The sequence below is a fragment of the Nomascus leucogenys genome, chromosome 10, assembly GCF_006542625.1.
Source record: "Nomascus leucogenys isolate Asia chromosome 10, Asia_NLE_v1, whole genome shotgun sequence".
NCBI lineage: Eukaryota > Metazoa > Chordata > Mammalia > Primates > Hylobatidae > Nomascus > Nomascus leucogenys.
The window spans coordinates 43389163-43412878 of record NC_044390.1 but is presented as its reverse complement, the minus strand read 5'-3'; the positions used below and the strand labels follow the sequence as shown (position 1 = coordinate 43412878).

General features: G+C 54.4%; 1 protein-coding gene across 2 annotated transcripts in view; it reads right to left on the bottom strand.

Moving 5' to 3' along the window:
- PEPD (peptidase D) overlaps positions 1 to 23716 on the bottom strand; it is a 136963-nt gene that overhangs the window by 103941 nt on the left and 9306 nt on the right. For both annotated transcript variants that reach the window (XM_030820236.1, XM_030820234.1), the window contains exons 3-6: positions 22185 to 22312; positions 12168 to 12231; positions 4405 to 4452; positions 1102 to 1163 (exon numbers count right to left, since the gene is read on the bottom strand). In XM_030820236.1, coding sequence (XP_030676096.1) covers positions 1102 to 1163; positions 4405 to 4452; positions 12168 to 12231; positions 22185 to 22312 — 302 coding nt within the window. The remainder of the gene's footprint in view (positions 1 to 1101; positions 1164 to 4404; positions 4453 to 12167; positions 12232 to 22184; positions 22313 to 23716) is intronic.

Here is a 23716-nt window from a genome sequence, read left to right as displayed (position 1 = left end):
ATGATAGGGGAGGGGCTGGGGATCCAGGTCCCGAAGTTGGGGCTGGGAGCTGCCCACTGTCCACGCTCAGCAGCCTCCAGCGCAGAGGCCTTGTCTGCTACGGCATCAGCCAGCAATGCAGGCCACAGACCCCCAGGGCCAGTAACCAGCCAGTCCAGGGACCCAAGCACAGTCAGCGGGCAGGGCTCTCCTGCCCTCTCCAGGCTCTCCTGGGGGCTATGGGTGAGGGGTGACAAGCAGGGGAGGGGCTTCTTTCCCTGTGCCCAAGGTCTGTCCTCCTGCCTGGAGAGAAAAGGGGAACCGCTTCCCAAGCAGGGTTTGGAGGCTCAGCCTGGCTCTTGGTTAAGAGTGAGAAGAGGTTAAGGGGATCCTACCTGGGATTAGGGCAGCAGGGGACACGGGGGGCTACTGAGAGCTGGGTTGGAAGGGGTTAATGGCTGGGACTAAGAGAGGGGGCTTGGGACAGGTGCGATGTCTCACATCTGTAATCCCAGCAGTCTGGGAAGCCGAGGTGGGTGGATGACCTGAGGTCACGAGTTCGAGACAAGCCTGGCCAACATGGCAAAACCCCATCTCTACTAAAAATACAAAAATTAGCCGAGTGTAGTGGCGGGTGCCTGTAATCCCAGCTACTCAGGAGGCTGAGGCAGGAGAATCACTTGAATCCGGGAGGTGGAGGTTGCAGTGAGCCAAGATCGGGCCATTGCACTCCAGCCTGGGTGACAGAGCGAGACTCCGTCTCAAAAAAAATAAAAAGGGGGTGATGGCTTGATGCACAGACCACAGGGGCTCACAGCAGATCTTTAGAGGGAAAACAGCCCCACCTGTGCCTGCCCCTGCCCTTGCCCCTGCCCCTGCCCAGTGGCCAGGGCTGCCTGAGCACTTTCCTTATGCAGCAAACAGAAATGGGGCACCTTTCCTTCAAGAAAAATCAAGGTGATTTTTGGCAAATTATGCTTCTAAACATTTCCTCAAAACGCCCAAACTCCTTAAAAAGAAGTTTGCGTAGTTCATGTCTTATTTGTAGACCGGGAAAGACCTGCTGGTGAAGGTGGGAGTGGGGGAGGGTGGGGAAAGAGTCCCTGGGGGCCCAGGACTCACTTGCTGATGCCGTCAAAGGAGGCCTCCCTGCAGACGCTGCCACTGTCCGTGTTGACGCCACGCTGGGGAGAGAGAACACAGACGTGCCACATGGGGCTGCACGGTGCCCCCACAGCCTGCACCCCTGCACAGCCAGGCTCAGGACAGGCAAGAACAGGATCCCCTCCTGCCTTCCCCTGACAGATGAGCCACCCAGCCAGGTAGCTCCAGGCCTGGCCCCAACACAAGGACAGCCCTCTTGCTACCACTTGCCAAGTGGAGGAAGTGGGGGCCCCCCAAACTCTGCAGCATCCCAGCTGCACAGCAAGGCCTTCTCCATGGAGGTCAGAGCACCCTGCTGAAACCAGCCAGGCTGACCAGGCACAGGCGAGGACCCGGGACCACTCCCACTACAAATCTGCTCTCCCCAGCCTGGTCCATCTTCCCTCTCCTGCACACACTCCCCACTAACTGTATAACATCTGAAAGAGTCCTGTCAAACCCAGCCCTTCTGGGGAGGTGTGCAGGACCCGACTGTGGCAGGACTGCTATGAAGCAGGGTGACATCCCTCTCTTAACTCCAAGGAGACTCCAAATGGGACTTGGACAGGAGTGGAGACAAAACAAGGGACTTAGAGAAAAATGGGCCCTCTCCAGAGAGGCAAGGCATTTTATTTTATTTATTTTACTTGTTTTTTTTTTTTTTTTTGAGACAGTGTCTTGCTCTGTCGCCCAGGCTGGAGTGTGGTGGCACCATTTCAGCTCACCTCAGCCTGCACCTCCCAAGTTCAAGTGATTCTCCTGCTTCAGCCTCTCGAGTAGCTGGGATTACAGGTGCGCACCACCATGCCCAGCTAATTTTATATTTTTAGTAGAGACACGGTTTCACCATGTTGGCCAGGCTTGTCTCGAACTCTTGACCTCAAGTGATCCGCCCACCTTGGCCTTCCAAAGTGCTGGGATTACAGGCATGAGCAACTATGCCCAGCCTGGGCAAGGCATTTTAAATCACCATTTCTTTACCCAGAACTTCAGCTTGATGTCTAATCGTGTATCTAAATTAAACACATTGGATCATCTATGACCACAATCATCTCACATAAGCTTCCCTTGTAGCCATCAAGACAGTAAAGCAAAAAAAAGCGGCCAAGTGCTAAAGGAAATAACCAAAAAAAACTATTTTGGTAAAAATCAATTAAGAAAAGAGAAAGGCTGGGCACAGTGGCTCACACCTGTAATCCCAGCACTTTGGGAGGCCGAGGCGGGCAGATCACCTGAGGTTGGGAGTTTGAGACTGACCAACATGGCGAAACCCCGTCTCTAACCAAAAACACAATATTAGCCAGGTGTGGTGGTGCATGCCTGTAATCCCAGATACTGGAGAGGCTGAGGCAGAATTGCTTGAACCCGGGAGGTGGGGGTTTCGGTGAGCCGAGATTGCTCCACTGCACTCTAGCCTGGGCAAAGCAAAGCCTAGCAAAACTCCATGTTTGAAATGCTTGTTCTTCAGTGCCATAAAGAAATAGCACTTGAACATAAATTTAATTTATTTATAAGGCCATTTTCACTTCCTGCAGAAAGGGTACACTCTCCAGCAGTTTTGCCATGAGAGTTCACCGAACAAAGGAGACAAGGCCATTTATAACCTGGCGTGTCCACCCTACTGCTGTGTCCAGTTTCCACTGGCTGGAACGGGACCTCACATTCTGTATTTGTCCCGATTGGCTAGCAACTTAGAACTTTTTAAAAAAGGCAAAGGTAGAGGGGGAGAAAGGAAGAAGGAAGTAACTTGTGGAATGCTGAGAAAGGTAAAAATACTTTTAAATAAGGAAGAGGAACAGGCTATGACCTAATGCTTGCTTGGACCAGGATAAGCATGCCAGGGCAAATATTTAGGTTAAATTGTGGGAGCTAAAAACATAAAGTATACTGATTTCTTTATTACAGCTAGCAGATATTTAAGAATGTTAGCACAAGTCTTTGAATAAATTTTGCTTCTAAGAGAAGTTACTGTTTATTTCTAATTAGACGGGGAGGAAAGTCTTTGAAGAGGAACCTCTACTTTACTTTTTATATTCCATCTCAAAAAAAAAAAAAAGACAAGAGGGAAGGGTCACTTTGGGGGGAAGAAGGCTTGTGGACATGCTTCTTATAGGAAACTCCCAAGCTCAAAGAAGTGTAAGAAAGCACACTTCTCTGAGAAATTCCAGAGAATTCTTTGGGGGCATGCCACAGCTCAAGTGCCCCCAAAACCCTGCCGGCGTACCCAGAGCCCACCTCACACCCCCAACCCTAGCCCAGGCCCTCGGTCAGTCACTGCGCCCCACACCCCTGCTACCTTGAGGGCAGACGCCTGGGGGTGTGGTTTTCAGATCCCATTAACAGGTGAGACAGAGGTGGGAATAAACTTTCTTTTTTCCTTTTTAAATTTTTTATTCTTAATTTTCATGGGTAGATATTAGGTGTATACATTTATGGGGTACATGAGATATTCTGAGACAGGTATGCAATGTGGAATAATCACATCAGGATACATGGGGTATCCATCACCTCAAGCATTTATCCTTTCTGTTACAATCCAATTGCACTCTTCTGGTTATTTTTAAATGTACAATAAACTATTGTTGACTGTAGTTACCCTGTTGTGCTATCAAATACTAGATCTGATTCGTTCTACCTAGCTATATTTTGGTACCCATTAAACTGACTTTCTACATCCACAAATTCCATGAGCTCAGCCTGACACAAATACATCTTCTAGCCAGGTTTAACCTTAGGAGTGGGTGTGGTGTCAGGTCCACATCCTCATGACAGGACATAGCAGGTCCCAGAGAGACTCAAGGATGGGGTCCCATAAACAGCTATTCAGACTGAGCAAGTGTCGCTACTTATCACCGATGACCATTCCTCTTGGTTTATTTTTTTCTTTTTTGAGACAGGGTCCTGTCTGTGGCCCAGACTGGAGCACAGTGGCGCAATCATATCTTACTGCAGCCTCAAACTCCTGGGCTCAAGCACGCCTCCCACCTCAGCCACCCAAGTAGCTGGGACCACAAGCACATGCCACCAGGCCTGGCTAACTTTTTAATTTGTTGTAAAGACAGGGTCTTTCCATGTTGCCCGGGCTGGCCTGGAACTCCTGGCTCCAAGCGATCCTCCCACCTTGACCTCTCAAGGCACTCGGATAACAGGCATGAGCCCCTGGACCCAACCTCTCTGTTTTTTAATCCTCCCCTATGGTCCCGACCTCTGCAGGAGAGATGGCCCCCTAAAAACCCTCCCCAGAGCCAAGCACTGCCCCACCCCTGGACACCAGCCACTTACCAAAGTGAGGAGGACGGAGGGCTTCTGTGATGTCAGGACACTGGCAATCTAGAAGGTCGGAAAGAAAAATCCACTTTAGAGGCACCACAAAGCCTAATGAAGATGACATGCCACCATTCCTTCATAATGACAGTGCACATTTATCAAGCAGATCCTTAGAACAGGCGACGTGGGCGCTGCCTTCACCCTGCAGGTGAAGAAACCCAGCTTCCCCCGGTTGAAGGACTTCTGAAAGCCACACAGCCATCGAGGGGCAGAGAGGATAAACCTACACCTGGCTCTCTTCCCACCGCACCACCCTGCTTCCAGGCACCACACAGATCCGTGGCTCCAAGCAGCCAGCCCTACCCATCCTCCAAGGCCAGCCCCTCTGCCCATCTGCAAAGTCCCTGCTCAAACACCCGTCCCCCGGGAACCCTTTAGGCTCCAGGCCTATCAGCCTCTGGTTCTTAGGGCAGAAGACTCCCTCCCTGCTCCCCATTCAACCCCTAGACCCAGGGGAGCTGGCCTTCTCCAATCTCACCCTCTGGCCCCCACCCCACAGCCCACTCTCTGTCCCTCCACCATGACCCACTTGGACCTCCCGCCACTGCAGGCCAGTTACTTCCCAGCCCAAGCCCTTGAATCTGCATGCTGGGCCAGCTCATCTCTCCACGCCTCTGTTCCAGCTCTTACCTCTCCCTGAGTGCCTTCTTCCCATCTTAGTGCCTCATCAATTTGCACTCAGGACGGAAGCCCCAACCCTCTGGGCAGGTTTGTTCACTCCCTCCTCTACTGGCCCACTGACAGTCACCACTCCCCCAGCAGAGCACCATGTGCCAACCAGCCTGCCAGGAGCAATTTCTTCCTCTCCCAGCCCCTCCTCCTCAGTCTGTCCTGCATCTTGGCTACTGCAGACCCTCTTGTTTCTGAGCACCCCCTGGGCAGAGAACAGTCTCATCTCCACAGCCCTCGCCTCTCCCCACATCCTTATCCTAACTCTTTACACCCGCAACATGGGGAGAGTGAGGAGAACATGTTGTTGTTTTAACAGCTTGATTGAGTGATCACTGACATACTCCACGCTGCCTGTATTTAATACAGACATTTTGATAAGTTTTGACATATGTATACATATACCTTTTTTAATACTGAGATGCCTCCCAAGAAAACCTGGAACGTACTGAAAACTATAAAAAGATAAAATGCACGTACAATCCTATCTCCAGAGACGTTTTAGCTTTGCACATAAAAACAGAGATCTGTAATGACATTTGGATCATATGAAATTACATGCTTCACTTATTTCCTGTTATTATATATTCTTCAAACATGCAATTTTTAGCAGTCACTACCACTGGGGACAGTAAATGTCCAGTAAGTCGCTGATGGCGGCCTGTGCCAGTCACCTTACACACAGCATCTCATTTAACCACACGGAGAGACAGGGCGTCAAATGTGCAGGTTTCGCAAATGAGAATGGCTTACAGGTTAGAGAACTTGCCTGAGTCCGGCTAAATAACAGCGCAGCCCAGATTTGAACCTATGGCTGTAGAATACTCTCTTAATGGATGCTACTCATTCCTCTATGGGATACTTAAATTACATCTAATATACTTTGGGAGGACAGGGCGGGCAGATCACGAGGTCAGGAGATCGAGACCATCCTGGCTAACATGGTGAAACCCTGTCTCTATTAAAAATACAAAAAAAATTAGCCAGGCGTGGTGGCGGGTGCCTGTAGTCCCAGCTACTCAGGAGGCTGAGGCAGGAGAATGGCATGAACCCAGGAGGCGGAGCTTGCAGTGAGCCAAGATCGCACCACTACACTCCAGCCTGGGCAACAGAGCAAGACTCTGTCTCAAAAAAAAAAAAAATTACATCGAATAATTAGCTATTATAAAAACAATGCTGTGATGAACATCCTCGCATACATTTCCTTAAAATTAAATGCCAGCCGGCCACAGTGGATCATGCTTGTAATCGCAGCACTTTTGGAAGCTGAGGCGGGTGGATCACGAGGTCAGGAGTTTGAGACCAGCCTGGTCAAATGGTGAAACCCCCGTCTCTACTAAAAATACAAAAATTAGCCGGGTGTGGTGGCACATGCCTGTAGTCCCAGCTATTCGGGAGGCTGAGGCAGAAGAATTGCTTGAACCTGGCAGGCGGCAGTTGCAGTGAGCCGAGATCACGCCACTGCACTCTAGCCTGTTGGGCGACAGAGCGAGACTCTGTCTCAAAAAAAAATAAAAATAAAAAATAAAATACCTTTAAAACTGTTGGGTCAAAAGCCACAGACTTTGTCAAGTCTGTGCTTGCTCCCGGCCCAGTGATCCTCCAGACATGTATCAACAATCTCCCGGGATCCTCCCTCATGTTACTGAGTGACTGCTTGGAGAATGGCTGTGTCCTTTGGCCTCAGTGTTGCAAAAAAACAAAAGGCTCAGCCGGGTGTGGTGGCTGATGCCTGTAATCCTAGCACTTTGGGAAGGCTGAGGCGGGTGGATCAACTGAGGTCAGGAGTTCAAGACCAGCCTGACCAACATGGTGAAACCCCGTCTCTATTAAAAATACAAAAAAATTAGCCGGGCTTGGTGACTGTAATCCCAGCTACTCAGGAGGCTGAGGCAGGAGAATCGCTTGAACCTGGGAGGCAGAGGTTTCAGTGAGTTGTGACCGCGCCACTGTACCCCAGCCTGGGGGGCAAGAACGAAACTCAGTATCAAAACAACAACAACAACAACAAAAACCCAAAAGGCTCAGCTGTGTCCCTCCACAACCTCAGCCCCTCCCGAAGGAAGGGGAGGCTTATTAAAAGGAACAGAGCTACACGTGCCAGCCCTGGGTGTGTTGTTAAGTTGATGTGAAGGTTCTGCATTCAGCTGCACAGAAGGAGTCCGTCAATTACAGCAGCTGAATCAGAAAGCCAGGAGGCACTTGGGGATTGTATCTGCTATCGTCTGGGGAGGGAGGGCAGGATAACAAATGTGTGGGCTGATGGTTTTTCTCCGGGTGACGACTCTCAGGACATGCCGGTTAGGAATAATGGAGGAGGGGAGGGCAGCCGTTTCCTTGCAGCCCAGTGCTCAGACAATCCAGGCCCAACTCGGAGAGCAGGCTGTGCGTCTCCTAGTCCTGGCAGGGCAACATCTTTTATTGATCACAACTGCTTGAGTGGGCCCTGGTTACTTCTGCGGCTGCAAAAACCTCTCCCGACCTGGCAGCTCCACCCGCCCTTTCCCACGGAGACCCATTAGTGCTATGCTCTCATCAGCACACCCTGACTCCGTGCCTCAAATACTAAGGGAACACGACGCGCTGTGCGTTGCTGGCTCCCGATGTACCCCCAGCACACACGACAGCATGGCTCTGTCAACTCAGGGCCTCGTTTCCATGGAGTGGTGGCCACTGGGGACCTCTCACACCCTGCGCTGTTAAATGGCCCTGCCTCGCTTCGTGCCAAAGCCAGCATCGATTCCTCGGGCAGCCTCCGGCCTCTCTGGCAGATGGAGCTGGATGGTCACGGGCAGAATTCATCGGAGCCCTGTGGGTGTACATCCTCCCCTGGGGACAACCAGAGGCTTCCCACAGACACCTCCTGCACTTTCCTAACCAGGGCCCAGACCAGGCCCGAGGGCTGCTTTTCGCAGGGTGATAAGCTGGAGAAAAAATCTGGATATGCTTTTGCCAGTGTAGGGAAAGCCTGCAAGGCTCCAGAGAGCTGGCTCTGCCCTGCAAGCACCGAAGCTTTTGAAAATAAACCTTCTTTCGTGGCATTCTCTTCCAACAGTACTGTATGCTGGTGGCCTGCACTGCTTTCACAATTTCAAATTTATTTCTCAAATGTAAACATCAGGAAACATCGCCAACAGTCTGGATGTGTGGCTACTCCTGAACAATCAGGTTCCTGGAGCCACGGGCTGGTGGTCCCACAGCGCGGTGGCCCCTGCTGACCCCATCGCTCCCAATGCCTGTCCCTGTGCTGCTGCAGTTGTCCTCTTACATCTGTCCTGCCTGTAGCAGACTTGGTGACCCTCGGACCTTCTCACATATGCCTGGCGCCATAAACGGAAGCAAGTGCATGGAACGCACACTTCACCTGCCAGCTCTCAGCTGGTGATCCCGCCAGCCTTTGCACGGGGCCTTCACGGCAGAGCCTCGGGGCCCCACTCAAGGTTCTGCTGAATGCCTCCTTTTCAGGGGAACTGCCTTCTCAATAAACTCAGGATCCTCTGTGGGGAGGAGGTAACCTCGGAGCCAGCTGTGCCCCATCAGACACCTGCATGGCATACATGCTATCACGTGACCGGCCATGGCATTGGAGGCCTTCCTGCCTTTTTTTCAGAGGAGACAAGCGTTGGCTGTGATTTGTCACTGACAGCTAAGGCCACCCCAAGTGAGATGGGGCTGAGCACTGCAGAACCAGCCTGGGGACCCCTTCCCTGCATAAAGGGCTTCCTGTCACCTCCCACGATGCAACAGGCCCCAGGTACCTCGTGCAACCTGGGATACCTTCCAGCTCAGGGGGCTCAGTCCAGCAGGTCACACTTTCTGGTAGGCTCCCTTCAGAGCCACAGAAAATCTAAGGCACAGGGAGTCCATGTCGCCTCCGCAGGAGTGTCCTACAGCAGCCCTCCTTTCTGAGGGGAAAGGGAGGCCTGGAGGGGAGGCCCCTGGGGTCACATCCCAGTACCACTCCCCTCCAGCCGTGGGACCGTGGATGAAGCCTTTCTCTCTGAGCCTCAGTCTCATATCTATGAACGGGGTGGGGGCTACGGCCCAGCACAGTCCCCACCCCGCTGTGTCCCTCCCACAGCAGGAGGGACAAGGGGCTCCAAGAGAGCTCCAGTGTTACTGGAGCCCACATGGGCCGCCCCGGCATGAAGCACTTGCTCTGCTGTCAACGTGAGCCTTGTTCCCAGTAAAAACAGCGGCAGTAACAGTAACATCAACACCAATCTGCAATGGCAGTGGCGGTGACGTGGTGCGGTGGGGTGCTCCCGAACCCTAAAGAGATTCTAGCCTTTGAACTCTACTGAAGCCTCAACATTCTGCTTTGTATACGAAGACAAAGAATGAGCCAACCTCCGTGCTGTCATTCTGTGCAATCACTGACAGCTTCCCTGCCCTAACACTCAAGGCGGCCTGTCTCTTACTTCGCTTAGAGACCAGTTCTCTTTCCTCGCCCCCAGAAATCACAGTAGACACGGAGCTGAATTTTCCGCCAGTTATAAAGACAAAAATGTCAGACAGTGGCTGGGGAGGCTGTGGTCCAGAGGTGGCTCGGACTCAGCAGCTGAGTCCAGGGCAGAGGCAGGTGCTGTCCCACCAGGGTCCTTGAGACAGGGTCCTGGAGGCAGGTGCCAGTCCCGCCAGAGTCCTTGAGACAGGGTCCTGGAGGCAGGTGCCCATTCCACCAGGGTCCCTGAGACAGGGTCCTGGAGGCAGGTGCCCATTCCACCAGGGTCCCTGAGACAGGGTCCTGGAGGCAGGTGCCCATCCCACCAGGGTCCCTGAGACAGGGTCCTGGAGGCAGGTGTCCATCCCGCCAGGGTCCCTGAGACAGGGTCCTGGAGGCAGGTGCCAGTCCCACCAGAGTCCTTGAGACGGGGTCCTGGAGGCAGGTGCCCATTCCACCAGGGTCCCTGAGACAGGGTCCTGGAGGCAGGTGCCCATCCTGCCAGGGTCCCTGAGACAGGGTCCTGGAGGCAGGTGCCCATCCCGCCAGGGTCCTTGAGACAGGGTCCTGGAGGCAGGTGCCCATCCCGCCAGGGTCCTTGAGACAGGGCCCAGCCCAGGCTGCCCCTCCAGGTTTCACATCAAGGAGACCTGAAGGGTCAAGGTTTCAGAGGATAACAGTGTTAAGAAGCAGTTTCTGGGGCAGGGAACACATCTGCCAAGGAGACGGTCGGAAGGAAAATGAGAATGAATGAGTAGGTGCCTCCCGCTCCACTTCCGAGACATACAAGGCAAGTGGCAGATGGTCTCGTTGGGGGCATGCAAATAAACGTTCCTGTACTCAACGGGATCAATATGATAGGTCACATGTATATTGACAGAATCTTCAGATGTTAAGAGTCACCCCCAAAAGCTTGGGATTGAAATAACATAAAGATACATCAAAAGCCTCCTCTCTCCACAGTCCAACCAGGCAGAAGATGCTGTAGAGACAGGCCCCCGTGGCCCTGTAGAGGTGGGCAGTGCCCTTCACAGAGGCTCTTCCGGGGACCTCTGCCCAGGCACCACCACCCTGCGGTGACTGTTCACTCATGTGGTCACCTCCTGCACTGGACCGTGCCCTGGGCTGTTGAGGTCAGCCCTGGGTCTCAGCCACCTCTGATGCCCTACATGTCCCTGGGACTGGGCAGGGAGAGAGTGCAAGAGGAATGTCTGGGGAAAAAGAACTGGATGTTCAGGACAAACACAAGACAGTCAAGGGCAGGGTGCACATCAGAACACAGTCAGCGTCCATGGTGTCCACTTGTCCTGAGGGCTCAGGGAAGCGGCACCAGTGTGGGCCAGAGTCTACAGCAGATACAGCGGCTGGTGCAAGGTTGGTGCAAGGCCTCAAAAGATGGATAGGAGAAAGAGAAATGGAAAACATATTCCAGGACAGCAGTACCGGGGACAGGGCTGGGCACATGGTACTGGCCCACCTGGAGTCAAAGAGAGCTGGCCACCCCCAAGCTGGATGGGGCGGGCTGGGCCCCCACATGCTGGGCAGAGACAAACTGGTCTCTCACAGCACTGTGTCTGGCCATGATCCCTGGGAACCTGCCTCTCACCCAGTGCCGTCATCTTCAACCAGGCTGTGACCTGCCCAGGGGAAGGGGGAAGCTGCTTGGCCGCCAAAACTGGCTCCCCTGGTCACTTCCACACTGCAGCCCCAGCTCTTAGCATGGCCCACACGTGATCTCTGTCTGGGGAAATGTGGCTACAGGACGGCCCTGTCCAAAGCTGATGCTGCCAGGTCCAGGTTGGACTCCCAGTGGCAGGCACTGACTTCTGGGTGCTTCACATTCTACACGGCACAGACCTGCACAGGACATGGGGTTGTGACAGTGCCCAGGGCCAGAGCGCAGAGGCCTCCCGTGTGCCAGGCAGCGGTTAAGTGTCAGGGCCTTTCGTCACGTGGACCACAGGGGCTCCCAGCTGTGCTCTCGCTTCTGTCCCAGCCCTGCCCCATTGGCAGGAAGTAGAGCTGGAGTCGAGGAGTCAAGGCAGCCCCTTTCACCCGCCTGGACTTGGTTGGCACAGATTCAAAACCCCAAGAGGACAGTCACATGCCTACCCAGGCCACACGACACCTGCTGGACAACCCCACTGAGAAGTGGACTGAAGTCAGGGGACCTCCAACACCACTCTACAAGCCTTTCACAGCCTCGGGCTTTTCCGACAGTGGCATCTGCAGTCAACCAGGGCTCGAGACACACGAAGACCTCAGCCCAGCCTCACGGTGACTTAGACCGTGTGCCACCGCTGCAGGCAGGCCTGCCTCTCAGAGACACCTCATGTATCTCAGCGGCCACAACCCAGGTCACCAGACACTTCTACCCACAGAGTCAGGGGCCTTCCCAGGCAAAGCAATGGCTCCGTAGAGAAGCCTGAGGCATGGGTTGCTGCCTACTCCTTCCAAATGGAAGCACCCACGGCGCGGGGACTGGTAGCCAGGCAGTAGTGTCCCTGACATCCAGCAAGGTTGTGGCAGTGGAAGGAGAGGAACTCCAGGAGTGGAAGGCGTGCTGGAAGCCCTGGGCTGCTCAGAGGAGGAGCCAGCTACCCACCTCATCTGTGTACTGGACGTCGTCCACGGCATACTTCTCCTTGAAGTGCTCCTTGGAATGGATCCTCAAAGAAAAGCACAAGGAATGTCAGGGTCAGGGCTTGGTAATGGCTCAGCGTGGCCACCTTCCTGCCTGCCAAGCCCAGGCCATGGAGCCCCAGTCCCATCCCCATCGCGGTCAGCACCCAGCACCCAGCACTCAGCACCCGGCACCGAACAGCTCGGCCCAACACACACTTGGAGGGCAAAGGGCATCGGGCCCCGGAGTGACGGCTGAACCACAGCTGCTTTCCTCAGCAACTCCCCCTCCTCCGTGACCCCGGCCACCTGCAGCCAGCCCCTGCAGACAAAACCCCTATCATCCCCTCCGCTGCCAGAGACAGTCCACCAGGGCAGCCAGCCAGTGCACCCCTCCCTCTGTGGCATAAAACAATCTGCCTGCCAGGTCTTCATGGAGCATCTTTAAACGCAAGTTTATTTTAAGGTCAGGCGCAGAATCCCAGCACTTTGGGAGGCCAAGGCGGGCAGATCACAAGGTCAGGAGATCGAGACCATCCTGGCTAACATGGTGAAACCCCATGTCTACTAAAAATACAAAAAATTAGGGCGTGGTGGCGGTTGCCTGTACTCCCAGCTACTCAGGAGGCTGAGGCAGGAGAATTGCTTGAACCCAGGAGGCGGAGGTTGCAGGGAGTTGAGATGGCGCCACTGCACTCCAGCCTGAGTGACAGAGCGAGACTCCATCTCAAATAATAATAATAATAATTATTATTATTATTTTATTTTATGTTCTAGAGACAGCATCTCATTCTGTCACCCAGGCTGGACTGCAGTGGCACAATCATAGCTCACTGCAGCCTCAAACTCCTGGTCTCGAGCAATCTTCCTGCCTTAGCTTCCCAAAGTGCTGGGATTACAGGCATTAGGCACTGTGCCCAGCCAAAAATTAACATTTTTAGAAAGTCAATATCAGTATTACTCAATGTGATGAGAACAACTCAAGCTTACGCATTACCTCTGAAAAATCTGCCAGTGAGAAGACACAGAATGGACGAGGTTGGGCAGCCCTTGTCCGCCTCCTGACGGGCCCTTTGGTCACAGCTGTGCTAGGCAGACCTCCGGCCTGGGTCCAGCAAGCCACCACCCCCAGGCTCTCGGTCAGCAGGTAAGTCAATGTCTCTGTTGGTGGCAGAGCTTACGCAAGGGGAAAGGAACACAAACTGCACAGGGGAGACACTGAGAGCCAAGTCCAATGACGCACGCACACTTGGTCCTACGTCATCCCACACCTGGACCCCACCTCATCACAGGGGCTCTATCCCCAGCCGTGCTCCAGCCCTGCAGCTGTCTGTGACCTCACAGCGTTACAGTCACCAGATGCTGGGTCCCAAATAGGCCTCAGACAAAAAACAGCAGATGGTTTCTGGATGGTGTTTCCTGGGCTGTCAAGGGGTGGTGGTGAGGCAGGGGAATAGGGACGGGAGGCGTTAGGGCTTTTTCATGCAGACTTCCTAGAACTAAATTGAAAGGAAAACCCTAACTTTCCACACCTAAGTAACAAAGGACCAGAGGCTGCTCCCTTTGCAAACCCCCTTTTTTTTTGAGGCAGATGGGAAATTGAAAGTACCTCTGATTGCAAGTGGAGTCTTGGTTTGCACAGAAATGCAACTTTGTAACTTCACTTTAGCCTCTGATTGGTTGCATAAGTGAAGTTACAAAGGTTGCTTTCCACAACCAATCAGACTGATGGCAGGCCACCACTTCATTTACATGAGGCGAGCACCAAGTGGCCAATGGGAAACCTCCTGGGGGTATCTGGACCCGAGAAGATTCTGTCACTAGGCCCTTGAGCCTCTCTGCTCAGCCAGCTCCCACACTGTGGAGTGTACTTTCATTTTCAATAAATCTCTGCTTTCATTCTTTCGTTGCTTCATTCTTTCCTTTGTGTGTTTTGTCCAATTCTTTGTTCAAAATGGCAACAACCTGGACAACTTGCAGTCAAGACCCTCCACAAATAACTGGGAGGCAGCGGAGGCAGTGTTGTGGATGCAGAGGATAATGTGCCTGGAGAACCCCACAGAACACGGTGGAGGGAGAGAACCTTCGGACTTGGAGGTGACGAACTTCATGAGTGAGCTCCTGAACTGGTGTCCTATGTGCCATTCTCAGCCTTTGTGACACTAAGGACCAGCATCACCTGCAGGAAACAGAATCCACTCCTCTTTCTGAGTCTTCCACCACTTCCCTCCCCACCCAAACCAGGAAGTACCAGCCACAGGGCCCAGGGACAGCCACAGGGAGCAACAACAAGGAGCACCGAGAGCCCCGGGAGACGCTGGTCTCACCTCGATCAATCGACTGCTCAGTGCAGCCCACAATGCCCTTTGCTTTCTCTCCCTTTTGGCTTCTCTGAAATGATCACGGGGTATCAAGCGCCTGCTGTTAATTAAATTTGCATGATTCAGTCACATTCACTTGTGCATTTGAGACAGGACTCAAAAGTTAAATGGCCAAGGTCTGACACCTCCATTAGCACGGCCTCGAGCAGTTATGGGGCAGGAATTGATGACGAGCGCCTCGCCTGGACTCCGGAGGCCCCAGACGCAGGGCTTATTGTGCAGCTGGCTCAAGGGAAGCCTGCAGACCCTTTGCTGCTGAGCAACCACACTCTCAGCACTGAGTTGACCCTACAGCCCAGCACAAAAGCATGTGTCAGAAATATAAAAGGCAGGGCCATCAGCGAAACGTGTGGCTGGAATCAACACATCAACTCGGACTTTCTGGCTCCATAACAGACACCCTGTGTCCTCAGTTGTTCCCAGCTCTGCCTCTAGCCCCCGCTCCCTTCATCGCCTCCAGCTGTGACAGGAGTGGAAGGCAACCTCACCGCAGACTGGGGAAGTACAAAGGACCTGATTTTGAGGCCAGCGCCCTACAGAGGGGCATCTCAGCCATCAGTGTGGCACCTGATCTTGTCACCTCCACTCCCGTTAGGGGCCTGAAACCTCCCAACTCACCCCAACTGTGCAGAGGGAAGCCACCAGGAAGTGCATTCCCGCCCCTCCTGCCAAAAAGCACCTCCCAAGCCGGAGGTCTGGTTCTCAACAGAAGAGCCATTCGACAGATAAAACCTGAAAAGCTGCAAGCAGCTTTTCTGGGAACTGCGCATTTCATTCTCTTTTAAAGGGCAGAGATAATTAAGTTTAGATAGTACTTATTTTTCATGTTTGGGGGCTAATTATAGTAAAAACCATTTAAACGTCATCCTAAGGGGTATGCGTGCCAGACTCCCACATCAAACCAGCCACCGAAGGCTTGGCAACCATGATTTGGTGGGGTTGATGAGAAAAGAAGAGGTGTGGCCACACAAGCGCTACAAAGCTGGCTGGAGAGGCCCCTGAGGGGCTCTGGACTCCCTGAGGCCAGGCTGGCCAGGGCAGGAGGCAGCCACTCAGAGGGAGAGCCTGCACCCTGCCCCGTGGGGAGTCTGGGGTCCAGCAACGGTACTTCATGTCAGGTCCCATCGCCTGGGAAGTCTAGATAGAAACAACCAGACTGGAGGCCGGGCACAGTGGCTCACGCCTGTAATCCCAGCACTTTGGAAGGCCGAGGTGGGTGGATCACCTGAGGTCAGGAGTTCAAGACCAGCCTGGCCAACATGGTGAAACCCCATCTCTACCAAAAATACAAAAAAATTAGCTGGGTGTGGTGGCTGTAATCCCAGCTACTCAGGAGGCTGAGGCAGGAGAATCGCTTGAACTCGGGAGGTGGAGGTTGCAGTGAGCCGAGATCGCACCATTGTACTCCAGCCTGGGTGATGAGATCAAAATTCTGTCTCAAAAAAAAAGAAATTACTGGACTGGAGAGGATGGGTCAGCAGAGAAGCTGCTGTCACCCCACACACATTCCCCTCAAGTGCCAAAGATAGCTTTGGGAGGAGAGAGGAGAAGTCCTCCTACTCAAAGGGGCTCTCGTCCTCCACAGGGGTCAGCATCCAGGGACCCCAGCTGGGCCCTGGCATAAATGAGAGAGGCCTTTCCCAGTCCCCAGAGTCAGAGCCCATGACTGCACACTCTGCAGTGACCGCCAGCACCTGTGGGGGCCACGGAGGGGAAGGAGACATTAAATTAATGCCACACAGCGCAGACACGAGGAGCCCTCTAGAAAACGAAATTTCAAAAAGCAGGTCTTGCCGGCTGGCTGACCACCTGCATGCGGTTAATGAATAAGTAATAGGGCCAAATTACAGCCGTCACCATCCATTTCCCGCGGCCCGGCCCGCCTTCAGCTACAAACAATGCTGCCTCCCTGACTCTCACTCTGCTCTCCACAGAAGGCAGCGGCACTTGCTCTGCGGTGGATGCCGGCAGCCATCTGAGGATGTTATCAGCTGGTCAGAGACAAAAGCAGACCTTGCCACAGTGACGCAGGTGCCTACGCCCAAAGACCACTCCCGAAGCAAGCTTCCTCGCAGGGGCCACAGAGGGGACAGTGCTGCCTGGGAGGCTGGAGACCAGGTCCAGTGACCAGGCCTGCCCAGGGTCAGTGCCTCAAACCGCCTGGGCAGCAGCTGAAGGCGCTCCTTAGCCCCTTCTCAGAGGCCTGCACGGCAAAGAGGGCCCCCCACACCCTGCCAATCACAGGGAGCGTGGGAGGGAGGCACCAGAGAGGCTGGGGAAGCCTCGATCCTCGGGACACTTAGTGGGGCAGAGTTGGGAAAAACACACAACACACAACACACCCTCATCGCAAACACCCTACACAACACACACACCTGCACACAACACAGCACACTCACACCCACCACACCCCATCACAAACACCCTACACATTACACACCCACATACACCCTCATCACAAACACCCTACACACTACACACACACCCACACACAACACAGCACACTCGCACCCACCACACCCCATCACAAACACCCTACACACTACTTACACACCCACACACACCCACACATACCCTCATCACACCCTACACACTACACACTCACACACAATACAGCACACACACCCACCACAACCCATCACAAACACCTTACACACCACTCACACACCCTCATACCCTACACACCACACACACAATACAGCACACTCCCACCCACCACACCCCCATCACGAACACCTTACACACCCCTCAGACACCCAAACACACACACCCTCATTATACCCTACACACACATCCACACACAACACAGCACGTTCACACCCACCACACCCCCATCACACCCTACACAACACACACACCCACACACTCATCACAAATACCCTACACACTACACAGACACCCACACACAACACAGCACACTCACACCCACCACACCCCATCACAAACACCTTACACACCACTCACACACACACAAACACCCTCATCACACTCTACACACTACACACACCCACACACAACACACTCATACCCCCCACACCCCATCACAAACATCCTACACAACACACACACACACACCCTCACATGCACCCTACACAGCGCACACACACAACACAGCACACACACACTTCCATCACAACCTACACACCACACACACTCCCATCACAAACACCCTACACACCACACGCCCACTCACAACACAGCACACATATGCCCACACATACTCCCTCACATGCACCCTACACACCTCACACACCCACACACAACACAGCACACACACACTCCCATCACAACCTGCATACCATACACCACACACACACCCATCACAAAAAACCTACACACCACACACACACCTCATCATGAACACCCTACACACCACACACACACAACACAGCACATGCACACCCACATGCACCCCTCCTCAAAACACCCTACACACCACACACCCCCATCACAAACACCCTACACACCACAAACACAGCACATGCTCCCCCACACACAACATACTCTACATGCATCACACACCTCACACACACCCCAACATACGTCCTCTCCACACCACATCCATACGTACCCACCCCTCCACATGCACCACACCACACACAGGTATGCACTCCATATGCACACACAGCCCCCCACACATACACCATGCATGTGCAAACCCTCCCACCATACCCGCATCCATCTCTCACACAAGATGTGGGTATGGATGGCCCTGGGAAGGCTGAGTGCCCCGCGCCCCTCCCTGCATACCCAGAGCCGGGGATGGAACGTGTTACAAAGGTTCCAGGAGGGTCCCCCGACCTGGTCAAACTGGCTCCCCAACTCTGGGCTCCGAAGCTGCCTGGGGTGCTGACTCACAGAGGCCCATAGCCAAAGCCACCCTCCTCTAAGCCCAACTCCGATGAAAAACGATGGGAAATGCTCTCACATCAAAAAGACACCACACACTATTGTGAGCAGAGACTCTGAATAAAAATGCATTCAGAGCTACCACCCTCCCCATCCCAGAACAGGCCTGGGGTGAGGAGTGGGCCGGCCTCAGGCTGCCCACGGCCCCTGGCGTCTGCAACCCTGACAACAGCAAGACCGTTTCCGCAGGAAGCAGCAGATCCTGCAGACGGGGGTGTCGTTTCCCTGGGCGACTTTGGATCGCAGTATCTGCCAGATGGATTTTCAAAAACCATCAGATAGGGACTCAAAAGGAAGCTGAGGAGCTGAAGGTCAAATGTGAAGTCTGGTGGGTTTTGCTTGCAAAGGCCAGGTACTCCCGTCAGCCTCGCTCCTGGTGCCCTATTGATTCCAGGAGCGGCTGGAAGCAGCCGTATGCAATCAGATCTGGCCACTCCCCAGCTCCAGTCCCACACAGTCAACCTCGCCACCACTGCTCTGTTACAACTGAGCCTTCTCTCCTGAGGGCTCAGGATGTGCAGACTCAGACAGGGTCACTCCAGGACGGAGGAACGGAGAGGCCTGCTGGGGGTGGCTGTGGTAGGGAGCCAGGATGGCAGGACACAAGGGTCTACCTCTCAGCTATGGGGCCAGAAGCCCCCTTGGGACCAAGGCTGCCTGATCTGACCTGCCCAGCATGTACACAGCCTTTTCCAACAGGGGAGACCCCTGTTGGAAACCCCTGGAAACCCCAGGTGGGGCCCTGCTGAGGCCCTGATCAGACCCTCCCTGAAGCTGTTTCTCCTTCTCAGTCCATCCCCACATCTCACAGAGGAGGCATCTGACCTGACTGCTGAGCTACTTCTCTGAGCAGTGGGACATGTCAACAGGCTCTGAGCCAGCAGTGAGGGCCATGAGGAGGCTGAGAGGGCAGCCAGGTCAAAACTGCAGGTGTCACCTGGAGCCAAGGGTCCCCTGGCACAGGTGCCCTCGCTCATCCTGAGTTGTGCCCCTTGCAAGAAAGGCTGAGGCCACAACTCTGCTCTGGGTGGAGAGGGGATGCTGGGAGAATCCTCCTGCAGAAAGCAGACCTAAACTCTTCGTCCCTGCTGTCCCACTTACAACGGCTGGGGAATAAACAACTCCAACACTTAGTGGAGTGCAAAACCACCGATCATGTTCATGGACTCTGAAGGTCGGGAATTTGGACCGAGCCCCGAGGGGACAGCAAAGCTCTGCTCCACATCTAGGACCTCAGCAGGTGGAAGGCTGGGCCTCATGCACGCTGGCGGCTGGTGCTGCTGGCGGCTGGGGTCCCCCCGCGGGGAGTCTGCGCTTCCTCATGATGTGGCGGCTGGGTTCCCAGGGCAAGCATCCCATGGGAGAGAACCAGGTGGAAGCCACAGTGCAGTTTAGTCTAGCCTCAGACGTCACACAGCAACACGGCCACATCCGTCATGAGGCCCAGACCTGGGACAGGCAGGAAGGAAATAGATGTCACCTGCAGACAGCAAGTGTCCAGAAACACTGCTGTGGCCATTTTTGGACAAGACAATCTGCCTCCTGGAACCATCCCTGCCTCATGTCAGTGTCACAGATACAGTGGCCAGCACTGTAACTCCAGTCCCGGGGGGCCTCCAGAGCGGCATCACAGGGAAGGAACTGGAGCCCCAAACATGACCAGACCCACTCGCAAGCCCCACAGCCTCTCAGAAGCCACATTGAGCCAGCAGGCAAGCTCAGCCTCCGATTGCAGCTCCAGCAAGACCTGGCGGGAGGACCTGCACAGGTCACACCAGCATGCTGAGCCATTTCCTCTTTTGTAACAGGGCAGTCATAAGGATTCCACCGGGAATGGGATAAAGGTCGATGATAAAGATCACGACAGGATGGGAAGGCACCGTCAGGCCAGGGCCTCCGAGGAGCAGCCCGGCAGAAGCCCCAAAGGCAGTCGGCCAGGGTGTGTCCACTCCATTCCCTTCTTCCCAGGGGCCGAGACAGGAGACCACCCCCAGGAGAAACAATCCTCTTTTCTTCTGCGGCCAATTGTGCTCCAGGCTGAGTCCTGCCCAGCAAAGATCCCAGTCTTGCCAGGCTGGGATCCTGCCAAGCGGCCTAAGAGCAGAATGATCACCAACTTGTGAGCCTGAACCCCTCTCCCTGAGATAGCAGGAGCAGCACACACCATGGCCAACGAAGGCAGAAACAGAGTCTGCACTGAAGGGAGGGTGAGGGGAGGGTAGCACTGGAAGCAGGGGAAGCTCCACTGTGGCCCCAGTCCTCGGCACAGAGCCCAGTCCCTGTGGCAGCCAGGGGCCTTGTCACTCAAACCAGCCACAGCCTCTCCAGCCCACCTGGTAATGAGCGTTCTGGGGCACCAGGCAGCAAAGCCTGCAATTTATACATTAGCCCAGAATAATCACTCTCCAGGCGGAGATGACACGCAGCGAGGCAGCCAGCATTTAGCGGGATCCTCTGATCACCTCAAACCTCCCTGGTTAAGTACAGTGTCTGCCCCTGCACCACTGAGCAGGCACAACAGCTCCTCGGCAGTGGCGGGTACCTGGAACAGCAGGCACCATGGAGGGTGGAGGAGGGTGCCCAGCAGCCCGAGCCTCTGCTCTATCTCACAGGTGAGCTGGGAGGGCAGGACCTGCGCTGCGCCCAGAGGAAGGCAGCAAATAACACACCCAGCATATCAGCGACGGGCCTCAGAGAAGGGGTTCCCTGATCCAAACCCAACCCACCACCCTCAGGCACGCACAGGGCCATGCCACACCTGTCGATGCCATGCAGAAGTGACGGCCTGCCAGGGACAAACCCTCAGGCGTTTTCACAGGGCGGGGAAGCTAGAATTTCAGGATTAACAAACTGCACTTCTAAACAAACAAGGCTCCCAGTTGACAGGGCTCTGATGAGTGGAGGAACACCAGGGTTCTTGGTCTCAAATCGAATTAGAGAAAACGACATGGACACACGTGGAGTGGTTTTAAGGAGCAGAGAGTTTAATAGGCAAGAAGGAAGGGAGAAGACAGAAGCTCCTCCATACAGAGACAGAGAGAGGGGGGCTCCAAAGCCAAAAGAGGAGGTCCCCAAGTGCAGTGGACACCAGCCAGGTATATACGCAGAGGCTGGAGGGGGAGATGTCTGATTTACATAGGGCTCAGGGGATTGGTTTGACCATGAATGTTATTCACATAGCCCACTAAAAAGCTGGCTCTCCCACCCTAGTCTTTTAATATGCAAATGCAGGGCGCCATGGATGTTCTACACACGTGGGGATATTTGGGGATGTTCTACACATGGGGGGCGGCCATGTTGCCAGGAACATGTGGGGCAAGAGCAAGAAGGCCTTGGGAATTGCCCTGTTGGGTGGACCCAGTTTCTAATGGCCTGTATTTGCATTATCAAAGGTTGCCAGCCTGGCTCTAGGAGCTGGGGCTTTACCAGAAAACTTCCCAAGGACCCCTTTTCCTCTCTATCTACCTAAAATAATTTCTCAATGAACTCCTACCACACAGTCATACTCCAGCTCTAACATCCCTTCCCAACCAAGGGTGCAGGGCTCTGGCGAGAGGCAAGCTGTGACAGCCCTGACCGCATGCCCTTCCTCCTGCAGCTCTTCCCTCCTCCCCGTCCCCAGGCCCAACCCCGCTCTCTCATCCCACCTCCCCCTCCCACCCCCAGCCCATGGTTGGTAGCCACGGTGCCCTGGCCAGGCTGCTCCTTACCTTCCCATCCAGGTGGCATAGCTGGCAGGAAGCCTGGGCACAAACAGGGTCGACTTCCCAGTGTCAACGTCGATGACACCATAGCAGCCTGGCTCAGTGACACCGAATGCCCAGTGAAAGAAGGACTCCTGTGGCGGGAACAAGAACTATTGTTAGCCAGTGGAACATGAGGTGCAAGGACGGACCGGTGGCTGCATCGCAGCACCCCAGAGAACCAGCTCAGACCGACAGCCTCCTGTCAGACCCAGCCCCAGACAGCCTCCCAGCCCCAGACATCCTCCCAGCCCCAGACATCCCTTCCCCTCTGCACCCGACTCCCTGGCTCATCCTCCCGTAGTTTGGCAGGGGGCAGCCTGGCAGCTCCTCTACCCTGCTGGGAGCCCTCCCTGACGCTGTGGGTTTCAGGCATGTGCCCGAGCCCACCTGTATCCCCACCCACTAGGCCCACAACAGGGCGTCCAGCAGCACCACACGTCCAGCTCAGCCCTGCCTCTCTGCCACGTGCAGGCAGGCAAGACGCCCCCTGGATTCCGACACCCAGGCCGCATATCTGCACGGAAATGGATTCCTCCATTTAAGACTTCTTACTTCCCTCTCCCACCCCAGGGACGGCTGATGACTTGAGTGTTTAGGGATGAATGCTGCGCTAAAAGGACGTCATAAAGGTATGGTGGAGGAGGATCTCTTCCAAAATTAGCCTTGCATACCATCAGAAAGGGAGCCAACAGCTGAATTTAGGAAATCGGTTTTTAAGCCACAGAATATTTAAACTGGAGAAGCATCAAGACTAGCCAGAGAAAACTTATTTAGACCTCCATGTTTCTCACAGCCATGGGATTGCAGGCTTGCAGCTGCGTGAACAATGGAGTGGAGAGACGGGACCCTTCAGGCAGAAGGTGCTTTTGTAAAGAAAAAAATACAGTCTGCGGTCGCTCAGCAATGGCCTGCTGGGGCGACAGGGTCCAGCTAGGGAAGTCACGCCTTCCCATATCCTCTCCACACTCGGCTCCCCTTCGCATTCCAATTTCTCCTCTTGCCAGGATGCTGCATGGACACATTCCCTAGGCTCTGCCTGCCCCAGAGAGGTTCTGAAGTTCCTGCTGTGGTCAGGCTCCAGCTCTGGGCATGGCAGCAGGGAGAAAACAGCACTAGATTTAGAGTTGGAAGACAAGGTTCTAATCCCAGCTCCACCTTTTGGCAAGTCATTTCCCCTCTGAGCCTCAGTTTTCTCATCTGCAAAATGGGTATAATGCTAAGATCTGTGAAAGTGGGCCCAGCTCAGAGCCTCACAGTCTTCCTGGGTGGGTGTCCTCATGTTCCTGTGCCTGGGTACTGAGTGCTGCCAGTGACTCTCAGCCACGGCCACCATGGCCAGGCTGCTTTCCTGCAGCTGGGCCACCGGCCGCCCCACATCTTCAAGTTCTACATCTTCAAGGAGCCCCTGGACCACGTCCCAGGTGAGGAAACAGAGGCTGAGGGAGGGCCACAAGGGGCAGCACTGGCCAAGCTGGGGCCTCCAACTCCTGCCCAGG